Raw genomic sequence first — 19950 nt, 5'->3', positions numbered from 1 at the left:
GATCGATCGATAACTTCAGCTGATCCACCAGCGTTGCCTTCTCAGCTTCGGCGGTTTCAGCCCTATTCTTTTAGGCCGCCCGGACGTCGTCGAACCTCCGGTACCCGACCTCCAGCTCAGATATATTATAGATCAGCTACAAGTAGAAGGTCGATCGTCAGAAAAATAAAATGATGAAAATAATAATGAAAAAGAAGAAGAAGAACTCACCTGGATCATGGTCGGGTAAAAGGAAGAGAGCATCTCGGTCACCGACCGACTCTTCAAAAGCTCTCGATCGATCGGAAAAATGGTTGCCTGACACAACCTCCTAGCCAAATTGTGGTTGGCCAGGGCCGACGCTCCTTCGAGAACCTGAACGTCGGACGATGTGACGCGGCCCGCCGACCTTATGTCGTCCGCCGGTGCCATCGGAGCCTTTTCCCGATCGGTTGCTCGGGCCCAGAGATCGGAGAGAGATGGGAAGCTTGAACTCGACTGAGTCCCTCCCGAGGGTGCGACGGGAGCCACCGCAGGTCGTTCGGGCTCACGTGCTTCGGCCCAAACCTCTTCCATGGGCGGGGGAGCCGACACTCCTTCGACTGCCCCCTCTGCCGCCCCTTCCTTGGACGGCATCTCGAGTGGCACCGCCGGCGCCGACAGGGCGGTGACCGGCTCAAAGCCCGACGAACGTTCGGTGTCAGGCTGCGCTACTGCCGTTGCAATGTCGGTCAGGGATGATATCTGAGGCCTCTTGAGAGGCCGCGAAGGTCCGACCCCGGGCGTCGGTCTCTTCCTCGCCGCATGTTGCCGAATATCGGTATCTGTCAGTCTCACTCTCGATGGCATACCTGCAATTTTAACAAAGAATTAGCGCAAGTCCGAAGATGGATGAAAAAACCAAAAGACGACCGACGGACCGAATAGTACCTAAGCGGAGAACCGAACTCAGGCCGGCGTCGTATAGAGCTTGCTCGGTGACGAGCTCTCTTTGCTTCGGCACCGACACATCCTTCAGTCGGTGAAAGTCCTCTCAGTCTCCAGCCTCCACCCGACTATTTTCGTTCGGCTGAGTCCGAGGGTCGCCCCAGCAAGAAGGGAACCCCCAAGATAGCGAAGAAGAAGTAAAGAAAAATTGGTTCTTCCATCCATGGATCGACGATGGAAGATCGGTAATGAACGAAAGACCCTTCCGGGGATTGAAGAACCACCACCCTCGGGCTTTCGGGTGGGGTCGGAGGATGAAGAATATCCGGAAGAGGGAGATGCGGGGAAAGGTCGGCAAAAACCGACACAACAAAGTAAAACTGATTATCAACCGGACTGAGTTTGGCGCCAGTTGCGCCGGGCAAAGTCCGTAATAATCCAAGACGTTCCGGACGAACTCCGAAATCGGGAAGCGAAGACCTGCCTGAAGGTCCTCGACATAAAAGGCCACCTGGCCCGGAGGCGGGTTGTTAACCTGACCCTCAGCCCCAAGAGTGAAAAGCCCGAACTGCTCCAGGATACCGTACTGCTCCCTAAGTCGTTCGACGATCGGCCCCGAAAGCGAAGAAGCCTCCACCTCCCGGGTCGACCGAAAATTGTTGGTCGGGTTCCCCGACTGACTTCCTCGAGGAGAGGTTCTAGCCATAACGCTAGCCCCAAGAAGGAGAATAAAAAGAAAAATACCAAAGGAGAAAGGATGCAAGGAGACAAGAATGAAAAAACTTCGAGAAGAGCTTTCGAAGGAGGACGAAAATGACTATCTGGAACTGGGAGACAACTCGATAGAGCCTCAGCGTCAGAAATAGGACAGCAAAAAATGAAGTTTTGGATGTAAGTGGCCGCATATATATAAAGTCCTTCGACGGTCGAGATGAAAGCACACCGAACGAAGGTTTTTCGGATGTCGACACGTGGCGGCACCTGGGTTCTTTCTCGGTCCGACGGTTCGATACACTTGTCCCAGATCGAGCTACGTCGCCTCCATCCGCGTGAGTGATTCCGGCTCAATAGCCCCCTGACACGTGGCGGAAAGACCGCGTCTCGGAGTTAATTAACCGACGGCAGTTTGCATTTCCAATGAGACGTCTGACATCGGATCATCCATTGGTATGGTCGCCAGAGTTGGGGCATGACGTGATGAAAAATCACTCCTTTTGCTCGAGGCCCTCGTCCACGTGTTTACACGGGCCAACACGACATCGGACTCAGGAGTGGGGGGGCAACTGTTGGGATATACCGACTGACCCCCGTACATCGACTTATCTTCGGATCGGTCCGACCGATGCCCGACTCTACTGACCGGACCGACGGACGACTCCGACAACGACTCTAACGGACGACTCCGACAATGACTGCCGACAATATCCGATCGAAGGTATGTCGGCCGAACAGACCCATACTGTTCTCAACCGGTCAAGCGGTCGAACCCATATCACCGACTCACTGTTGGGGGTGGCAGCCGATGTTCGACTTTCACAAGGCACCAGATCAGCCGACGATGTCTCCGAGTCACCACCCGATGACCCGGCAGTCGAATACCGACATACAGTCGGTCAGTCCATCCAAATACCATACAACCGCTATGGGTTGTTCTCCTGCCAAGGACATGCTGTACGACTGCCGTGGGACGTTGTCCTGCTAAGGACAAGAGTTAATGACCTGACAACCCACGTCGATTTGATAGCTCTTGGCGATTTGACAACTCTCCAGTTGTCTGCACCATTAATGACGGGATCATACCGCATTCTACTATAAATCGGGGTAAGACAACAGTCTTGGTAAGCTTTCTCAAGCATGGGTAAGCTCTCTGAAGCGTCTCTAAGCTTTTGAGCTCTCTAGCTCTCTCTCTCTTGCTGAGTTCCACTGTTGTCTAGTCTCCTCTCTGACTTGACTGTCGGAGGATTTCCGTCAAAGGCATCTCCAGTTAGTGAGGATTTTTCTTGTAGGTGCGCGACCTCGACGATCGAGTGATGAAAAAATTGGCCGCAATACTTCTGTATAAGCATAAATGTCTTACTATTTATAAAGCAAGTGTCGATGTGATCATATATGGTCTCTTGACTTTGATAATGTTTAACCATCTCTGCAATTGCATGAGAAATTCCTGTCCCACAATCTCATCTTGGGAAGGCAACAAAGTCCAGTTCTAAAGAAATTGATATACTGTGTTGAGAGGGTCAAAGAAAGAAATAGAAATTAAGAATTTGGTTACTCTCATTGCCATTCTCACATGCATCGTATGTACTTAAAGTTTGTTAGGACAAATCAATCGATCCCCGACTCCAATTCTATATCGACCGCATAAGCATATTATGCTGACTCACAATCGACTGACCGACTGATAGTCGGCTACTATTAATCATCAGCTAACAATAACTTCTGATCGAAGACCATCAGTATATCAGAGTTATCAGCCGATGTACATTCGAATCTTCTACCGACTCATCAGTATTACTGACATATAATCGGTCTATCTGCTCAACATACTCTAATCGTTATGAACGATTATCGACTACGTGTCACAACAATTAATGAAAATAAACTGCCCACTAACTACATGATTATGGTCCGATAATTTAGCGTCGTAAAAAGTGAGACCACGTGCTCGACGGTTACATCAGAATCATTTATAAAAGAGAGATAAAAAAACAGCATGGATAAGATAATTTTGAATTAAGATTCTGCCACTCTCAATATTTTGATCTACTGTTCACCAACCCTCTCTCTGATTTAAGTATCAGAGGATCTCCGTTGGACACAACTCCGATATGTAAGGATTTTTGTCTTGCAGATGCTCCTCACCAATGACAGACGATAGAAAATTAGCCGCAACAAGATCTATTTGACATGGAACTCCAACTTTAAAAGGAAATTGATGTTGTAGCCCTGCCCAGAATCCGGACAAGCATAGATCAAGTTTTTAGTAGGTGAGAAGAATTATAGATATTTGTTTCAGTTGCATCCAAAAATAGTTAGAGCTGTTTTAATTGAAAATTGCTATCCTAGCTCTATGCATATCAACTTTCATAGTACTGTCAATTATTAGCAACAAAACATATCCCTAAGATGAACATTTATTGATTTTTTGCAAAATCAGTGCAGCTACGCTACTTATTACAGTCAGATTCATCAAGCTAATTCTTTTTCGATATTATCAAGTTAATTATTCGAATAGAAATTTTTGACACCATTAACCTTTCACTGTATAAACTTAAAACCAAATAAGTGGTTCCATATTTGACCTGATTTTCCTGTCAGGTGAACTGGATTGAGTCCAAAGTCTAGGCACTAAAATCAAGTCAAATCTAGATCAGCTGATGGTTGATCATGTCCAATTGAGCTTACATAGATTAGTTTATAAAAATTAATTAGGATGAGCTTACATAGATTGGTTCATAAAAATGAATCTGGGTGGAAATGATCAGCGCAAAGCGCATTTGAAAGCAGTCCACAAAACAGCTGGTCCAAGCCAGGTAACACAACAAAATTGGAATCAACTCAAATCATGAAAAACATTAAGTGACCTTAATACCCAATGTGCAACCTGTCTAGCAGAGCCAAGTAATGAGCGGCAACCAAAAATTAGCGGAAGTAAAGTTGCTGATATGAGAAAGTCATGGGTAACATCAGAACCTCATACATGTTTACCGACATGAATTCCTCTTTTGCAGTCACGAAATCGCCTTATTTGTGAACAAAGGCATAACAACATAATCATCTATCTTGATATTTCTTCTAGAAATTTTTGTCACTCCTTTCCCTTTCCAGATCAAATGCAGTAGCAGTTGAGCTGCGGAGCTCCGCAGCTGAGCTTTTTTTGCCTTTTTCTTGTTCAGAATTTGCAGCTGAGGTTTTTGCAAATATATGGATGGCAGATATAGATAGATCAGATATTGCTTGGCGCTGAACAAGGAAAAAATATTTCATAATTTGCCTAGAAAGGAGCATCTAGAGATCAAAGAAACATTAGAGATTATGACACCTTTCTTTAGAAATTCTTCTGCGTTACTCTATCATGCAGCAACCCTTAACAGGATACAAGAAGCATCAGAAGAGAAGGTGGATTTTTACAGGCCTTAACAAAAGCCAACTCAGTAACATCTTAGGAACTGACAGTACTAGATTTTGTTTCAAGTTGGTCATAGCACAAAAATACTGCCCCATTCCCCCAATGAATCAGGTCGGGATCTTGAAGCTTGTGTTCACCATACTCAAAAATATAACAAGATCCTTCAGGAGCAAGTATAAGTTTGAGTAGGAACCATTTCTAGTCAAAACTTTGAGATCCCACTTGCAAACACTACAAACAACACAAGGCAGTACACAAAAAACTCAATGATTCGCATCTATAATAAGACGGATTTTAAGTGAACAAGAACCACAGGGAAGAAGAACTGAGGATGGTGACAGCTCAGCTGATGTCTGTACTTCTACTCCATTCTCATGCAATGAGATGCCCATCTCCCCAAGCTCCAATGACGTGATCAAGAAATAATCACCACAGCGGCACTGATAGAAGAACTCTTGAACATCACCTACGGTCTCCATTGCCATGTCCCCTAATTCGACTTCATTGTACACAACCTCCACTACCTGCCCGCAGGCTTGCAGCTCCCTATCATAGTTTGCTCTGGACTTGGAATCAGAAAGAACTTCCCATGCCTTCTGCACATCCAGGAATTTTTCTTCTTGTTTGTGTTGAAGATCTGATACATCTAGTTTCCCATGTAATTTATCAGGATGAGAACTAAGGATAGCAGTCCTGTAAGCAGCTCGGATTTCATCATAGCTAGCATCCTCTCTCACTGACAAAACATCATAGTGTGTCCTTTGGATGGAATTCTTGTCCATGAGAAGCATGGTAGAAGCTTATCTTCAACTTTTTGCTGGATATAGAAAGAAATGATGAGACAAAGAAGTGTAGATAATGAACTTCCACAGAGGGGAAAAAAAAAAACTGTGGTATAGGAGCAAGAAGTTCACTTTGTTTTGATGGGTACTTGATATCATGTTATATTAACGAAAGTAGCTCATTTTCCTGCTTGCCAGCCAACATACTTCCAACAATATGCTACGGCATGATATTATAAAGGATTCATGTAGCACTCCATCAAGAGGGCAAAATCATGCAAGATAGATCAAAGAAGGTAGCTCTAGAACTAAACAAACAAAAAAGCATAGGCAAACAATTTGCTAGTAGTACTAGCAAGTATTAAATTATAAGAATATGCCAAGATGGGATTATGTTCCAACACCGCTCTTTACCTTTATTATGGTGCTCTGGAAATACAGGAAGTTCCCAATATAAAGTCACATTTTCTTTTTCTTTTTCTTTTTTTTGATTAGGCTATGGAAATCTAAAATTTTGTACTTGCCGCAAATTGCATAAGCAACACTACAGGAAGAGTATAAGAAAAACAAAATGACAACTAATTGATAGGGGAATAGCTGGGCCAAAAAAAAAATGACAATGTCAAGAAGCACGAGTGGTAATGAGTTTCAGGGAAATTCCAAGAAGCCCTAAAAGGCATCTGTTTTACATTTTTTTTTATTTTCTCTATTTTTGCTTGCACGGAAAATAGATTTGAGCATCATTGTGAGTCAGAGTGGATTGGTGGACTCAGTATGGATGATAACAGACTTAAGTTTGGGCTTGGGCCTGCATGATTAATAAACCAAGGTTTTCATCTTGGCGAAGATCTCTGTCTGTATCAGTATCAAGAACCTGCCCCGATATGACATATTTGAAAATCTCGGCTGATATAAATCAGTAAACCCTAGATATTGGCCGGTACAGTATTCATGTCCACCAATATTTTTCATTCATTATTTCTTAAATAAGCTTTTTTAAAGCAATAAATCTCAAAGTTATTGCTTAGATAGTTGATAATCTCGGATCAAATATATCGGCCACAATATAGACATATTGGTCCTAAATATCGGCTAAGATCTCAAAAAATATCAATTCCCTCTGAATTTTCCCCACCTACCAATGTTGGCTGAGATAAACTGAGATATTGGTTCCTCGGCCTTTGTCACTCATCAAGATAATTGATATCTTCATATTTAAGAACCTCGCAACAAACTAGCAGTCAAGCGCTTCAAGTCACCTTGGTTGGACTTAATTTCCCATGATGAAGACTATGTGGTGGAGAAATTAGATAAGGAGGGTGGAAAAGTAGGATGCTTTTCCTTGGAGAGACAATTCCCAACTTAGACCTAAAGTATGTTTGTGATCAAGTTTCTGCTTAGTAGATGTAGAATGCTGCAAGTGGTTCGTATATAGTTTCCTTGGATTAAAAACGATGAAGCCTTAGGTTAAGAAGGCTACGGACATGAATAGGGCCCTCTTGAAATAGTTCGCTGGATATTAGGTAATAAGGAAATGCACGTAAAGACTTGTTACAAGATATCACAAAACAAGAGGTAGTTGCATGGAACAATGATTTATAAATGGAAGTGTAAGCTCATGTAATTGAACTGCTAAAAGGGTGATGTGCAAGCCTCAAGACATAAGGTGCAAGCTTCACACATTTTTTCTTTTTATCCAACAGTAGTGTACTACAGAAAATTATGTGAAATAAAATATGGGGAAAAGGTATAAGTGTTATGTTTGGAACAAGCTATCATCTTTAACTTTTGTAAGGATCCTATAGTTCATCAACCAAAAATGCACAAGCCAAAGCAACTTACCAAAAGTGGCTTCTTGTTTCAATATCTCTATGTTTACGGTCTATATAGAGTTCAATTTTTTCACAATGATACATGATGTATCATACCACACCCAAAGTTTGCTACATGAGTACAAACACAAAGAAATCAAGAGATATGTGAATGGCTTTCTCCTATGCATGCCTTCTATAAATGGATGAGACTAAGGTGCATTTATGTCACATGTGTCAAACATGAAGCAGCTTGCATTGCTTATGCCTCCCTGTTATAGCCTCATTGAAGAGACTCTACATGCTTTCTGCAGGCAAATCTAATATGCGCGCCTTTTAAGAGGCATAAAGTTAAGAAGAAAAGCATGCATCACACATTAAACACCCAGGTGATGCATATAAATCCCCTATTTAACAGATAGTTTCTTCCATGAACCTTAAGGCATTTGTCAAGAGGTAAGCGTGAGCCTTTTTCAAAATGATGATTGAAGTCAGAGGCAATGTTAGAATATTATATGGCATGCAAGGCCAAGAACATTAATGTGGAAGGTTAGAAAGGATTTTAGGATTAGATTTTTCAAGAAAGTGCCCGTGTATAACTTTCACTAAAACTTCATTCATAAAAATCTTCAATTCTCACTCATGGAGCATATGAGTGAGGAAGTGACGCCACTATGAGATCATGTTTTATAAGATAGCTTTGTTAACAGAAAAGGAGGAAATGACATTCTATCCAAGCTTATAGAAATTTAGATGGCAAACAACTTCAAGCACCGAAGGTTCCTAATATGCATCCGCAACTTAATCAAAGAAAAGAAACTAACATTTGTTGAAACAATTTGAAAGGAAACCTATACTATAATGGCATTATAATGATTAGAAAAGTTTTGTCTTGCCGAAATCAAATGTACCCAAGGATCATGCGCAAAATATAGGATGTACCTAACTCTATTTTGTCAAAAATCAGACCAAATGCCCAAGAAATAATTTATCAACAAAAAAGAAATACTACAATTATAACAGCTTTCTGAATAGAGAAAAGCCTGTCAAACTCGGGATGGCAACGGGTAGGGTACCCGCAAATTTCAAACTCGGGATGGCAACGGGGAGGGTACCAACTCACAACGCCACAAAATCTCATATCCTTGAAAAAAAAAACCCAACCGGAACCTAAAAAACCGCTCCGATCTCCCTCAAGCGCTCTCCTTCCCCACAGATCTCGGAAAAAGAGAATGAAATGAAAAGAAAAAGAATTGAAAAGGAAAAAAATATGATCAATCAATGTGGGAAAAGGTCTTACCTGTTAATTTTTTTCCGTCTTTCCTTTGTTTTCGTAGATTTGTCCTAGGTTTTCCCCCTTTTTTCCTCTGCTTTTTCTATCCTCAGGAATCTCGATCGGGTGGAGGCTTGGAGCGGCCGAATAGGGGAGCTGGGACAATGGCGAGGGTTTTGTGTTGTACGGAAGAGTTCATATGGTATGAATAGATTATAAATTGGACCGAATTAAATTGGGCCGAATTAGACTTGGCTGCTTAAAGCAGCGGTTACTCTCCCAAGTATTTGGGAGTTCAAGTCGCAAACCCATCCTAAATAGTTCTAAAATAAAAAACAAAAAAAAAAAAACCCTATGGTTTCGAATTATAAAATTATATATATGTATGGTTTACGAATTATAAAATTATATACACACACACACATACACACACTAAAACATCATAACAATGAGAGCTACGCTTTATTGTAGTTTCTAATCCAAAATTCCTATACAAATGATGGAATCCATACATAGTGTTGAACATGAAAATATTACGCATCACTTAGCATTAAGTGGTTGGGACCACTAGGGCGGATAACTTGCATGTATAATTAAAACTGATCACTTTTTCCAAACAGAAATGCCCAAAGCATTCTGGAGACCCCAAATCAAATACACGACAAAGACAAACAGCATCAGATCTATACTGCAGTAAAATCATTCTAAATTTTTCATTGGAACAGAACAACAAAAAATTGCACAGCATCAAAGAGATAAGAGCACCATGTAGCACAGCAACGTTCAACATATTAGATTGTACCTTGAGAAGAGAACGAAAGGGGCAAACTGGAGCACGTATCAGACGGAAAGCGGCGTTAATCGGAAACGGTGACGGCCAAAGGGGCTGCTCCAGCCGGTGGTAGAGTCGCGGGAGGTAGATGAGCGCTGGAGTGGAGAAAGAAAACGGAGTCGAGGGGAACAGGAGTTGTTTGAAGGCGGAGAGGGGCCGGCTGAGGTCGATCACCGCCGGAGAGAACGAGAGTGGGGGGAGTTGCGGAATAGAGGAGAAAAATTGACGAAGAAACGTATATAGAACCCAATAATTTCCCGTAATGTCAGGTCTCACTAGTCGCGTGGACAGGACCTCCTCGCATTAACAACGTATATAGATCGATTTTTTTATTAATCTAAAATATAGACAATTTAGAATAATAGATCTCGATGCTAATAATATTAAATTTTTTTAAAAAAATCTAAATCATATTTGAGTGGAGATTCCAACAGGATATTAAAAATGGTACAACTTGGTTATAATTCCAATCTGGAAGCACGATCGAAAAAAAATATGTAGTAGAATAGGGAGCATCCCACGTGGATGGACTGCAAAAAAGATATTCTATAGATAGTAGAATTTTTCATGATAGTATTTTTTCTTCGATAAATTTTTAATAAAAAATTGATATTATTTGTTAAATATATTTTTAAAATACTATATAATTTTCATAATTATTTGACAATCAAATTGAGAAATTTTTTTTTTCAGAAGTTAGAGATGATAATAAAAATCAAATATAGTGCTTTCAATCATCTAACTATCTGTACTATTAAATTTTTTAATCCATAAATTATTGATTTTGATATTTAATTTGAATAATGTAATGACAATTTTTTATATTTATTATAGATATATATTATTTTTATATTATGATACTAATGTAATAATATGCTATTATTATTTTAATAAAATATTATAATAGTGTTAAACATAATAGCATTATAATATAATTATATAATAATAAAATAACATATTATATAATTAATATAATATTACATTGTACTATCATAAATTGATACCAAAGTATTGTTAATCTATAAATTATTTTTATATTTTAATCTAAACAATATAAGAATTAGTGTAATTATTTTTTAGGTAAGTACTAAGTAGTAAAGAATTTCATAATAGCAAAATTAAGTAATTCTTGATTTTAATAGTAACATAAATATTTAATTTTATTTATCTAAATACAAAATTTTCACCAATCGTAAGAAGAATCAAAATATTCAACTCACAATTATTCAATCTTTGACTTTGTTCTGCATTCCATCCTTCTTATAGTTTCTTAATCTAAACAATCAAGAATAGATCCTCCTTATCATTATAGGGCTAAATTTAAAATTTTTAATTGCATAATTATGGCAACAAAAAGGCAGCAATTTAGATAATTATGGAAACAAATAGTATTTTAAATTGAAATGTAAAAAATTCTGTCTTGATTCAAACTTGGATCTCTTGGGTGAGCTTTTGTTTAAAAAATAGCTTCTCGATTCATCTCAAATAGATCTAAACTTGAACTTGCAGCTTTTCTTAGTAGATTTTCTTTGGTTTTTGGTGAAGCTAAAAATTTTAACCAAACGTTTCAAAATCATACAAAAAGTCACATCCGGGGCATAAAGCCCGAATCTTTTGACTCCTCGGGCTAGCATCATGTATGACGCCCAAGGAACTCAAATATGTCGGACTCGTAGCTCAGCCCAAGGCCCAAAAAGAACTACAACGCAGGCACAAACAGACTCCTCCATCAGATTCAGCTCTCTAAGGTTTCGTATAGGCAATACCAATAGGTCCCAACCTATGCCCTGCTCCTATATCTCGCATCCAGCAAGGCTAGGGATCTACAAATATGGAGAAATTATTTTCCAGAACATTTTGCAAAACTATAAATATACCATGCATTTATTTAGTAATGCAGCACATTTATCAAAATTTTGAAAATTCCACCTGTGGGTATCATATTGCATGATCAACCCAATTTCTTTGAACTTGTTATTCTTGCTTTCGGATAGCGGATTCCTTGTTGGACATCACAGACATTTTAGTGCAAGTTTATGCACCCAATGAGTCATCATAATAAATAGACTCAAATCTAGATCCATACAGCCCGGCCATCGAAGTGACTTACCTACATTAGTTTGCACAAGCCCCTCAAATCAAGGAAAATGCAAACACTATTGTATAATGAGAACCGTGTCGAATCTTCGTAATGTAGTTTTTTACTAGATATTTTCTCATACTAGCACGGTGATAACCACTGCCATAGATTGATCTACGACAGCGATTATCAATTATCGATAACCGCTGCCATAGACGATCTATAGCAGTGTTTATCTATAACCACTGCGATAAATCCAAAATATGATTTGTGATAATCCCACATCGGTTGTGGAAGAAATGAATGATTTATATATAATAACTTAAGGGCTTAAGCATTTTGCGATCTCTCTCTCTACTCGAGCCCTGCTGCTGTCGTCCGCACGCCCGTCGTCGCTGTGCGGTGCTGCCTGCCTGTGCCGCCCACCGTGGGCCCGTCGTTGTTGCGGTGGGCCCGCACTGTCGGGCACCACCAGCTACAGCCATGGTGGGCTACCGGCTACTGCCGCTGCCTCCCCTCCCATCGGTTGGCCACTGTTCTTTGCCGATCGACCATTTTGATAGGTCAAAAGCTACGGCAACAGTTTGGCAACCGCTACTGTAGAATCTATGACAGCGACTGGCATAACCTTTGCCCTAAATTTAACTAGGACAGCGGTTCGTCAACCGCTGTCATAACTTTACAGTAGCACAACCGCTGCCATATCTTTATGGCAGCGATTGTTATAGCAATGATTTCAAAACCGCTGCCATATCATGTCTATGGTAGCGATTGACACAACCGCTGTCGTATCTCAAAAAATCGTTGTCATAATCTACGGCGACGGTCATAGTGGCGACGGTTGGCATAACCATTGCTGTAGGCTATGACAGCAATTTTTTGGGCTACGACAGTGGTTGAATTTCAACCGCTGTCGTAGTTCTATTTTGTAGTAGTGGAGGGAGGTACCGCACTCAGATCAACCGATGTCGGAGATGATTTTTTTTTTTTTTAATTTCATTCTACGGGAATGAGATTTTGGCTCCGTTGGGATGAGTTTGAATTCAGTTACTTAAGAAATGGACCATTCTTATTCCTCTCTGGAATGAGAATCAAAATAGGATTTCTTCCTACCAAACAGTTGGAATGGAAGTCAACCATTTCGATTTCCATTTCATGCTTTAATTATCTAACTAAATACCTCCTAAGTGTTTCTGTGGCCATCTTAGATATGTAATATCAAATAAACAACACACATTATTAATTGCACACAAAAATATGTAGGTATAAAAATAAATTGTTTAATTAATGTCTCAAAGTATACCTAATACAAAATCAGCTTGTTGGGGCACTATTCTCAAGAGAATATATCGTGTTTAGTATTATAGATTAGGCTTTCTTGACTCGCTCCATGACATTTTTTAACATGGAATCCTATCTTCTTCTTCTTCTTCTTTTTCTTCTTTTAACGTGGAACTGCTTTCGTTTATCCTTTAAAAACAATAAATTCTCAAGGCTATAGACATCGATCATTTCATCCAGGTCTCAAAATTTTTTCCGATCCAAAAAATTCTAGAGGCAAAATTGCTTAATTAGGAGCCCTTTGGATTGGAACTTTTATCCCAGTGCAAAATGTTCCTGCCAATTCCACCATCCCACAGCCACACGCGCCCGCACGCACCCACCCACCCACACACACACACACACACACACACACACAGAGACAGAGAGAGAGAGAGAGAGAGAGAGTAGCTAGTATCCTTCTCATCGTTATTACTCCACTCAAACGTCCCATACGACTTTCTCCATGGTAGCTGCTCGGCTGTGGCTTAGCTGATGCTGTTGCTGAAATGGGTGCAACCCATGCAACCTCTTCTGGCCAACTCCTCCGAACTCCATTCCTTGCTGCTGCTCATGTAATCCCATCGCTGCCACCGACCTCGCTCTACTGACCCCCAAGAAATCCAAAGTCGTCACGTCCCTACTCCCCCCTCCATATCTCAATCCTGACCTCCCACTCCCTCCCTGCATCAAACCACCACCAGTCTCATGCTCTAAACCCTTCACAAACCCATGGCCTCGATCACCACCACCTACAAAGACTCCAGCAGTTGAGTTCAACACCCCTGCATCAATCACCGCCGAGCTTCCGCCCATTCCAATGTCGAAGAATTGATTTCCAAACGCTCCTCCATTGGCTCCCATCCCATGTTGTTGCACCCAATTTCTATCGGGCCCGGCCATGAGCGAGACGAAGCACCTCTGCGTGGCGCCAGCGCTGCCGCTGGTGGCCGTTGCGCCCATTTGTGCCGCCTTCTGGAGCAATGCGGTCGCCGAGATGTGGGCCGATCCGATGGCTGGCTGGCCTGTCTTGGTGCCCCCGTCGAGCCCGTTGCAACTTGAGTGGAAACTCCCCGAGCTGAAGAGAGTGGTGGCAGAGGTTGACGAGAGCATGGTTGTTCCAGCCATGGTATTATGGGAACGTAGTGAAGTGGGCATGAGGTCGTAGGCGAGGCCCTTGAGGGGGTTCTTGATCTCATGGTTATCGAAGTCGGAGACTCGAACTGGCAAGTTGGTGGTGTTGGTGCCCATGGGCATCATGAGCTCAGGGAGTTGAGCTTGGAGATTGGGGCTCATGGTGGGCATCACGCTAGTCTTGGCCTTGTTGTTCTCTTCGATTAGAGCATCACAGAAGGCTCTGTGGGTGATGAAGCTGTCTTTCCTGTGGATACGAGAGAGGTTCAGTATTATATTAATTTAATGATATCAAAAATTTGACTTCATAACCTTATTGAAAGAGCGAATTTTGCCAACGTGCGAGGTATGTGTTCTAAAAAAGACTTTTGGTTTTCTCGAGCACAGCGAGTCTGAGACTTTAAGGGTAATTCTTCCTGATATTTGGACTAGGGTTTAGGTTTTGAAACTTTTGCCACCCGGCCTCCTCTCTACGAGCTAGAAGTATGGCTACACTACAGCGAAGCACCTTTTTCTGAGGATACTCAACTATGGGGACAAAATTTTGAGTTCCGTTGATTTTACTAGCAGCCCCACTTCTTTCAATGTTATTCAGACAGACCATCAACCAAAAAGATTGTTTTTGCCCCTCTAAACATCGGAGTTAACGATCATCATTACTTTTGATCTCTCGATTTTATTTACAAGTTCAAGTTCCTTAATATATATATATATATATATATATATATATATATATATATATATATATATTATTAAGTTTATATATTAGTTTGCTTGTCACTTGCTTGGTTTCACAATGAAGTTGCTACATAAAGTAGCACTCAAGCGGTGAAAATATGATATTCTAACTATAAAAAAAAAAAAAAAAATCAAGGGAAGGTGTTGTTGTGATACAGTATTTTACGTTTCAAAAATCAAGGGTATTATATATATGTTAAAGTACTTAAACAATAATTTGGACAAAATGATAGGAAACTTTTAACGCGGCGTGGGGGCAAATGCATGAATAAGTTAAATTTTGGTCTTTAATTAATTAATTTTTAGTCTCAGCGGTATACATAACAGGATCTGACAAAACAAGCTAAATTCTGTCATGCGAGTCCAGCACAACCTCAATAGTCTGATGCCTGATAAGTTCATGTGCTAACTTTGTAGTTAGATGTAATCAACTAGCTACTTTAAGATTAGTGCACCCCTTGCAGGAGAAATGTCCATACTAATATACAGAAATATCTTTGATGAAATCGCAGTGTGTTTCCAGCTTCGAAAAGATAACAGGTTTAAGGCTACTGGATCCGCCTTGTGACCTCATTTTGCATCATACAACAAGCTCAAACTCCACATTCCTAAGCTTCAGAAGGGATATTCCCCAGTATTCCGATCTTCAATATCTAAAATATATAATACCCATTTATCAAACTTAATTTTCTATCCATATCATGGTTCTAAATAGTGCACGGCAATATTTTTTTGAAGGAAAACCCTGATTGCCTCTAATATTCTAACTATATATTAAATTGCAACCTATTGCCGATGTTATATGAATGATATCTATCATACTGCATGTTTTCTGGTAAGATATCCTGACAGAGTTAATTTGTTCTTGTAAGCTGTTATATATACCATTATAACCCGTAAACATGGCTGTTAAATTGCATAATAATTTAGGGTTCATAAATTATTTTTGCCAACTATTGATTGACTGTAACGTTAAATATAACATTGCAATAGATATTGTGGTGTTATAAAACCAAAGTTCATATACTTATCATAGAGCATGTAGTAATCATAATGCTCCTTCTAATTATGGACATCAAAACTACTATAAGATCAGCAGGAGAAGTGAACCTGGAGAATGCCGTGCCACAGTCACACTTGTACTCCCTGGTGCCGCAGATCTTGGTATGGGCTTTCCAGTCAGACAACACTGCATACTTCTTTAAGCACTTGTCACACTTCCACTTCTTCTCCCCATGCTTGCGGCAGAAGTGCTTCTTGATCCCCGTGAGGTCCCCAAGAGCTCGGCTCGGGTTGTGGTGCACACATGTGGTCTCAGGGCAAATGTACACCCTCTTGCGAACCTCCGTGCTTGTTCGCTGCCTTAACTTCCATGGGAGGTTATGGCCTCTGCGGTGCAATTGGAGGTTTTGATCCCTCTGGAAGCCCTTGTTGCATATCTCACAGACAAAACGATTTGTTGCTAATAAGGTCGTTGGCGATAGAGCAATCACTTCTGCTGTTGGGTCTGGATAAAGATTATCTAATGACAATTATTATCTTGAGAATAAAAATTACTTCACTAGTAATTAATTATGCAATTATCTGATCTTCTCCTTTTTTTTCTTTTTTTTTTTTGAGAAGACAATTATCTAATTTTGATTTGAGTAGATAATTACTAAAACCCAATTCTTATGTTTCTATCACTCGGGAGAGAATTTATACAATCTTCATGTGTATCAAAACCTATACCCTCATAAACAACTTATTAAGAAGTTTTTTTTTTTCCAGAAATTATTAAACATGAGAACTGTCGGTTGAATTTATTTTTATTAACACGAGAATTATTAATAAATATACAATGTTGGAAGAAGAATTATTATTGATCTAAGCATGACTACTCTGGTGTATTACAATTCAATATAGATCTTACTGCTCCACATTAATGTTTGCAGATTTGTTTGGATTTCCCTTTTCCTCACACACACACAAAAAAAGAAAGCATTGCCAAATTCTTATAGTGTTCTAAGAGTTAATGGTTATAAATAATAAAATTGCTAGTATTCATATTTAATGTTAAATATATTCTATAGAGCTAGATATGTATATTCAAACCAGACTAGATCAATACATAGCCCTTCCTTGGAGCTAATGACTCTTGGAACGTATATTGAAATCCAACTGTGTCCTCCTTATCATAAGGAGATGAAAAAAAAAAAAAAAACTTAATAGTTAAACTACTAGAATCATTAATATACAGTCAGATTAAATGATCAGGAAATGATCGAGAAAAACCCCCTTTTTTTGCAAAAACAGAATTGATTTGCTGGTCTATTGACTGCAGTAAGAATCTTCCAGCACAAGTTGTTTCTCAGTTAATTGAGTGAGAGATCTAATCTGTTCATTTCCTTAACAGATGGATGAGGCTTATTATTTATTCTCAGAGTTTTAGTTATTGTGTACACAGCTAGTGAAGTTCACAGTTATTCTAATACTTATTACCAACTACTCTTATTGAAATACTAGTCATCAGCCATCAGAAAAAGTTGCTACTACTCTTTTATTTGTTTTGAGCCTTGGAAAAAACACATGGAGGAGCAAACAAAGAAGCCTATCACCAATAATTGAACTTTCCAACTACCCCAAAGAAACAAAACCAGATGTTCTCATCAGCATCATTATCTGTTCCTGTTGCTAAGTGAATTCCAACTTAAACGTTAAAAAAAAAAATTAAAAAAAATCAAAAGATCCATATACCCGGAGTCCCGGGGAGGTTCCGTTTCTTCTTGACCGCCAGTGGTGGCGGTTGCAAGTTTGAGCCATCGCCATTAGTTGTGGCAGCGATGGTTCCATGCAATGGAAGCTGCTGCTGGACCTCCTCTCCTGTGTGGTTCTCAGATGAAAAGCTCCCACCATCTCCTGTTATATTTGACATTTGGTTGCTGCAAACTTTATTTCAATCACTCATCGCTTCTCTCTTTTGCTTGCTTTCTTGTATGTCTTTTGTTCCCTTGCCTTCTTTCTCCTTTATTTTTCTCTCTTTTCCTACTTGTTGGCAGTGATGCTGGGATGGTGATGATATGGTAGGGGAAGAAGAAAGGGGGAGGCTTTAAGGTGGTGGATTGTTTTTTTTATGTTAGGAGGGGAAGGTATTGGTGGAATAAAATAATGTAATTCATCATATTTTTAAATTCTTTTTTTATTATTTTAATTAAAATGGTGACTATGTGGTCTCGGGATCAACCAAAGACAGAAGGCAGAGAATTCTCCTTTAAATCTGCGGTGGAAGAATCCTATTGGCAATTCCTACTTCAACGATGGAACTGGGTCTCCTTTTCCACTTACCTCCCCTCTTTTTTTATTAGATGTTTGCGTTTATTTGGAGCAGATTTTTTATAATAGCCTTGCTTTTTGTTAATTGATTGTGGTTAACTTAGCACTGGTTGAGCCAAGCTGGCCTACTAAAACTCGATTCAATCTTTTAGGAGATATATGATTGGAGAAAATGAGGATCTGGAATCAGAATCGGAATCAAAATGAAAGTTGGTTGGGAGGAGTCTCATTCTGATTTCGATTCCAGGATGGAATGGGAATTGCTTAATTTATATAGAACTCGATCTCTACTCTCTTCTGTAGATTCGAATTTTTATTTTAATTTCAATTTCGATTTCGATTCCGGTCACGAATCAAATGTTTCGGAGGATTTGGCCATTTCGATTCCAAATCATTTTAATTCTCATTCCTATTTTAATTTCGGTTGTGAATCAAACACCCCCTTAGTTGACTCATCTCTAAATTCGTCCATCAAGCTACAAGTTAAATCAAATTGCAAGTTAACGCGCATATTAATTTATGGGACCCTAACTATCCAAGATTTGAACCCTTTGGTTGCTAGGTAAAGATGCATGAACATTGGGATAAGCCTTGTTTACACTAATTTCATGAAAAGTTAAGATTCAGTTATGTTATTATAGTCCTTTCATTAAAAAAAAAAATAATGAAATAAAACACTTCATTTGCAAAAGTTAGCAAACAATGAAAATCATTTGATTATGACAAAAAATTCTATAAGTTTTTGGAGTTTAATAAATAATTAATCGTATTACTGAAGTTACAGGTGCTAGGATTCGACAAAGTAGTCAATGATAGATTAGCAAAATGACAAGCTAGTTAGGCTCGAGCGAGAATCAAACTTGACCAAATAAGTGTGGGCCAAGCTTGACTACTTTGACACTTGGCTTAGTTTGGCTCGGTTGTATCTTTAGTGTAATGATTTATTTTGGCACAAGCATCCTACCTGTAATTGAACCATGAGGTATTTATATTTATATTTATTTATTTTTTGTAATTGAGTTAAAATTTGAGTGTGGCTAAGCTGATATAGGTTGTGGTAAACCATTTTGGAGAATGATAAATGTTGGTGCAAAAATCCGCCTGCGCCGGAGAAGCTGGAGTTGAGGAAGCCGCGGTCGCCGCCGGGACCTGCAAGGGAAGTCTAAACCGGAGGTGGGGTTGCTCCGGCAAGACCCTCCGACGCTCAAGTCAGTTCTCTGCCTCAACAAGAATGGAGTGCTCGAACGGAGAATTTAGCAGAGTTTTGAGATAAGGCAAAAGAGCTTAAAGAATAACGTATCTGAGTCCCCCTTTTATAGGCGGGGGAGGCAACGGACTGATGGCGACGTTTGTAACCGCCTGGTAGTGGGCCGCCCATGATCAGGGAAATTGATTGCGAAAGATAAAGGAGAAGACACGTGGCCATCATCATGGCCCGCCACATAGGGCCTGTTGCAGGCAGTGGAGCGGCGTCCGTTACTGCTGGTTGTCAGCGAGTAGTGGGATCGTGCAGCACCTGCCGCAGGGAGCGAAGCAACATCATAGCTGTTGACACAGCCTGTCAGAGGGTAGTGGGATCGTGCAGCACCTGTCGCAGGGGGAGGTGGAGCCGCGTGGAATCCGCTACAGGAAG

The 19950-nt window shown here is 40.2% G+C and overlaps 2 protein-coding genes across 3 annotated transcripts; both read right to left on the bottom strand.

Annotated features, from left to right (window-relative positions):
- Positions 1-5015: 5015 nt before the first annotated feature.
- Positions 5016-9996, bottom strand: LOC105032143 (uncharacterized). Of its 2 annotated transcripts, none has more exons than XM_029260928.2 (2): positions 9704-9996; positions 5016-5852 (listed from the first exon to the last, which is right to left on the bottom strand). In XM_029260928.2, the coding sequence occupies exon 2, from the start codon at positions 5824-5826 to the stop codon at positions 5299-5301; it is 528 nt and encodes a 175-aa protein (XP_029116761.1). In that variant the 5' UTR covers positions 5827-5852; positions 9704-9996; the 3' UTR covers positions 5016-5298. The 2 variants fall into 2 exon arrangements, with proteins under 2 accessions (XP_029116761.1, XP_010904806.1); XM_010906504.2 differs by lacking the exon at positions 9704-9996 and adding an exon at positions 8929-9180.
- Positions 9997-13149: 3153 nt separating this feature from the next.
- On the bottom strand, positions 13150-18070 carry LOC105032144 (protein indeterminate-domain 7-like). The gene is made up of 3 exons (XM_010906506.4): positions 17742-18070; positions 16116-16512; positions 13150-14514 (listed from the first exon to the last, which is right to left on the bottom strand). The coding sequence occupies exons 1-3, from the start codon at positions 17917-17919 to the stop codon at positions 13575-13577; spliced, it is 1515 nt and encodes a 504-aa protein (XP_010904808.1). The 5' UTR covers positions 17920-18070; the 3' UTR covers positions 13150-13574.
- Between the last annotated feature and the right edge of the window lie 1880 nt (positions 18071-19950).

Source organism: Elaeis guineensis, chromosome 1, assembly GCF_000442705.2.
Source record: "Elaeis guineensis isolate ETL-2024a chromosome 1, EG11, whole genome shotgun sequence".
In the NCBI taxonomy this organism is placed as follows: domain Eukaryota; kingdom Viridiplantae; phylum Streptophyta; class Magnoliopsida; order Arecales; family Arecaceae; genus Elaeis; species Elaeis guineensis.
Note: the sequence above shows the minus strand (reverse complement) of the source record. Positions and strands in the feature narration are given on the sequence as shown.

What these genes read in the sequence shown, in the direction of transcription:
- LOC105032144 (XM_010906506.4), bottom strand. Translation starts at nt 17,919, where the DNA reads ATGTCAAATATAACAGGAGATGGTGGGAGCTTTTCATCTGAGAACCAC. An exon ending in GAACCTCCCCGGGACTCCGG is followed by an intron (nt 16,513 to 17,741) that starts GTATATGGATCT and finishes ATCTTTATCCAG; the next exon opens with ACCCAACAGCAGAAGTGATT. An exon ending in TGTGGCACGGCATTCTCCAG is followed by an intron (nt 14,515 to 16,115) that starts GTTCACTTCTCC and finishes TCGTATCCACAG; the next exon opens with GAAAGACAGCTTCATCACCC.
- LOC105032143 (XM_029260928.2), bottom strand. Translation starts at nt 5,826, where the DNA reads ATGCTTCTCATGGACAAGAATTCCATCCAAAGGACACACTATGATGTT.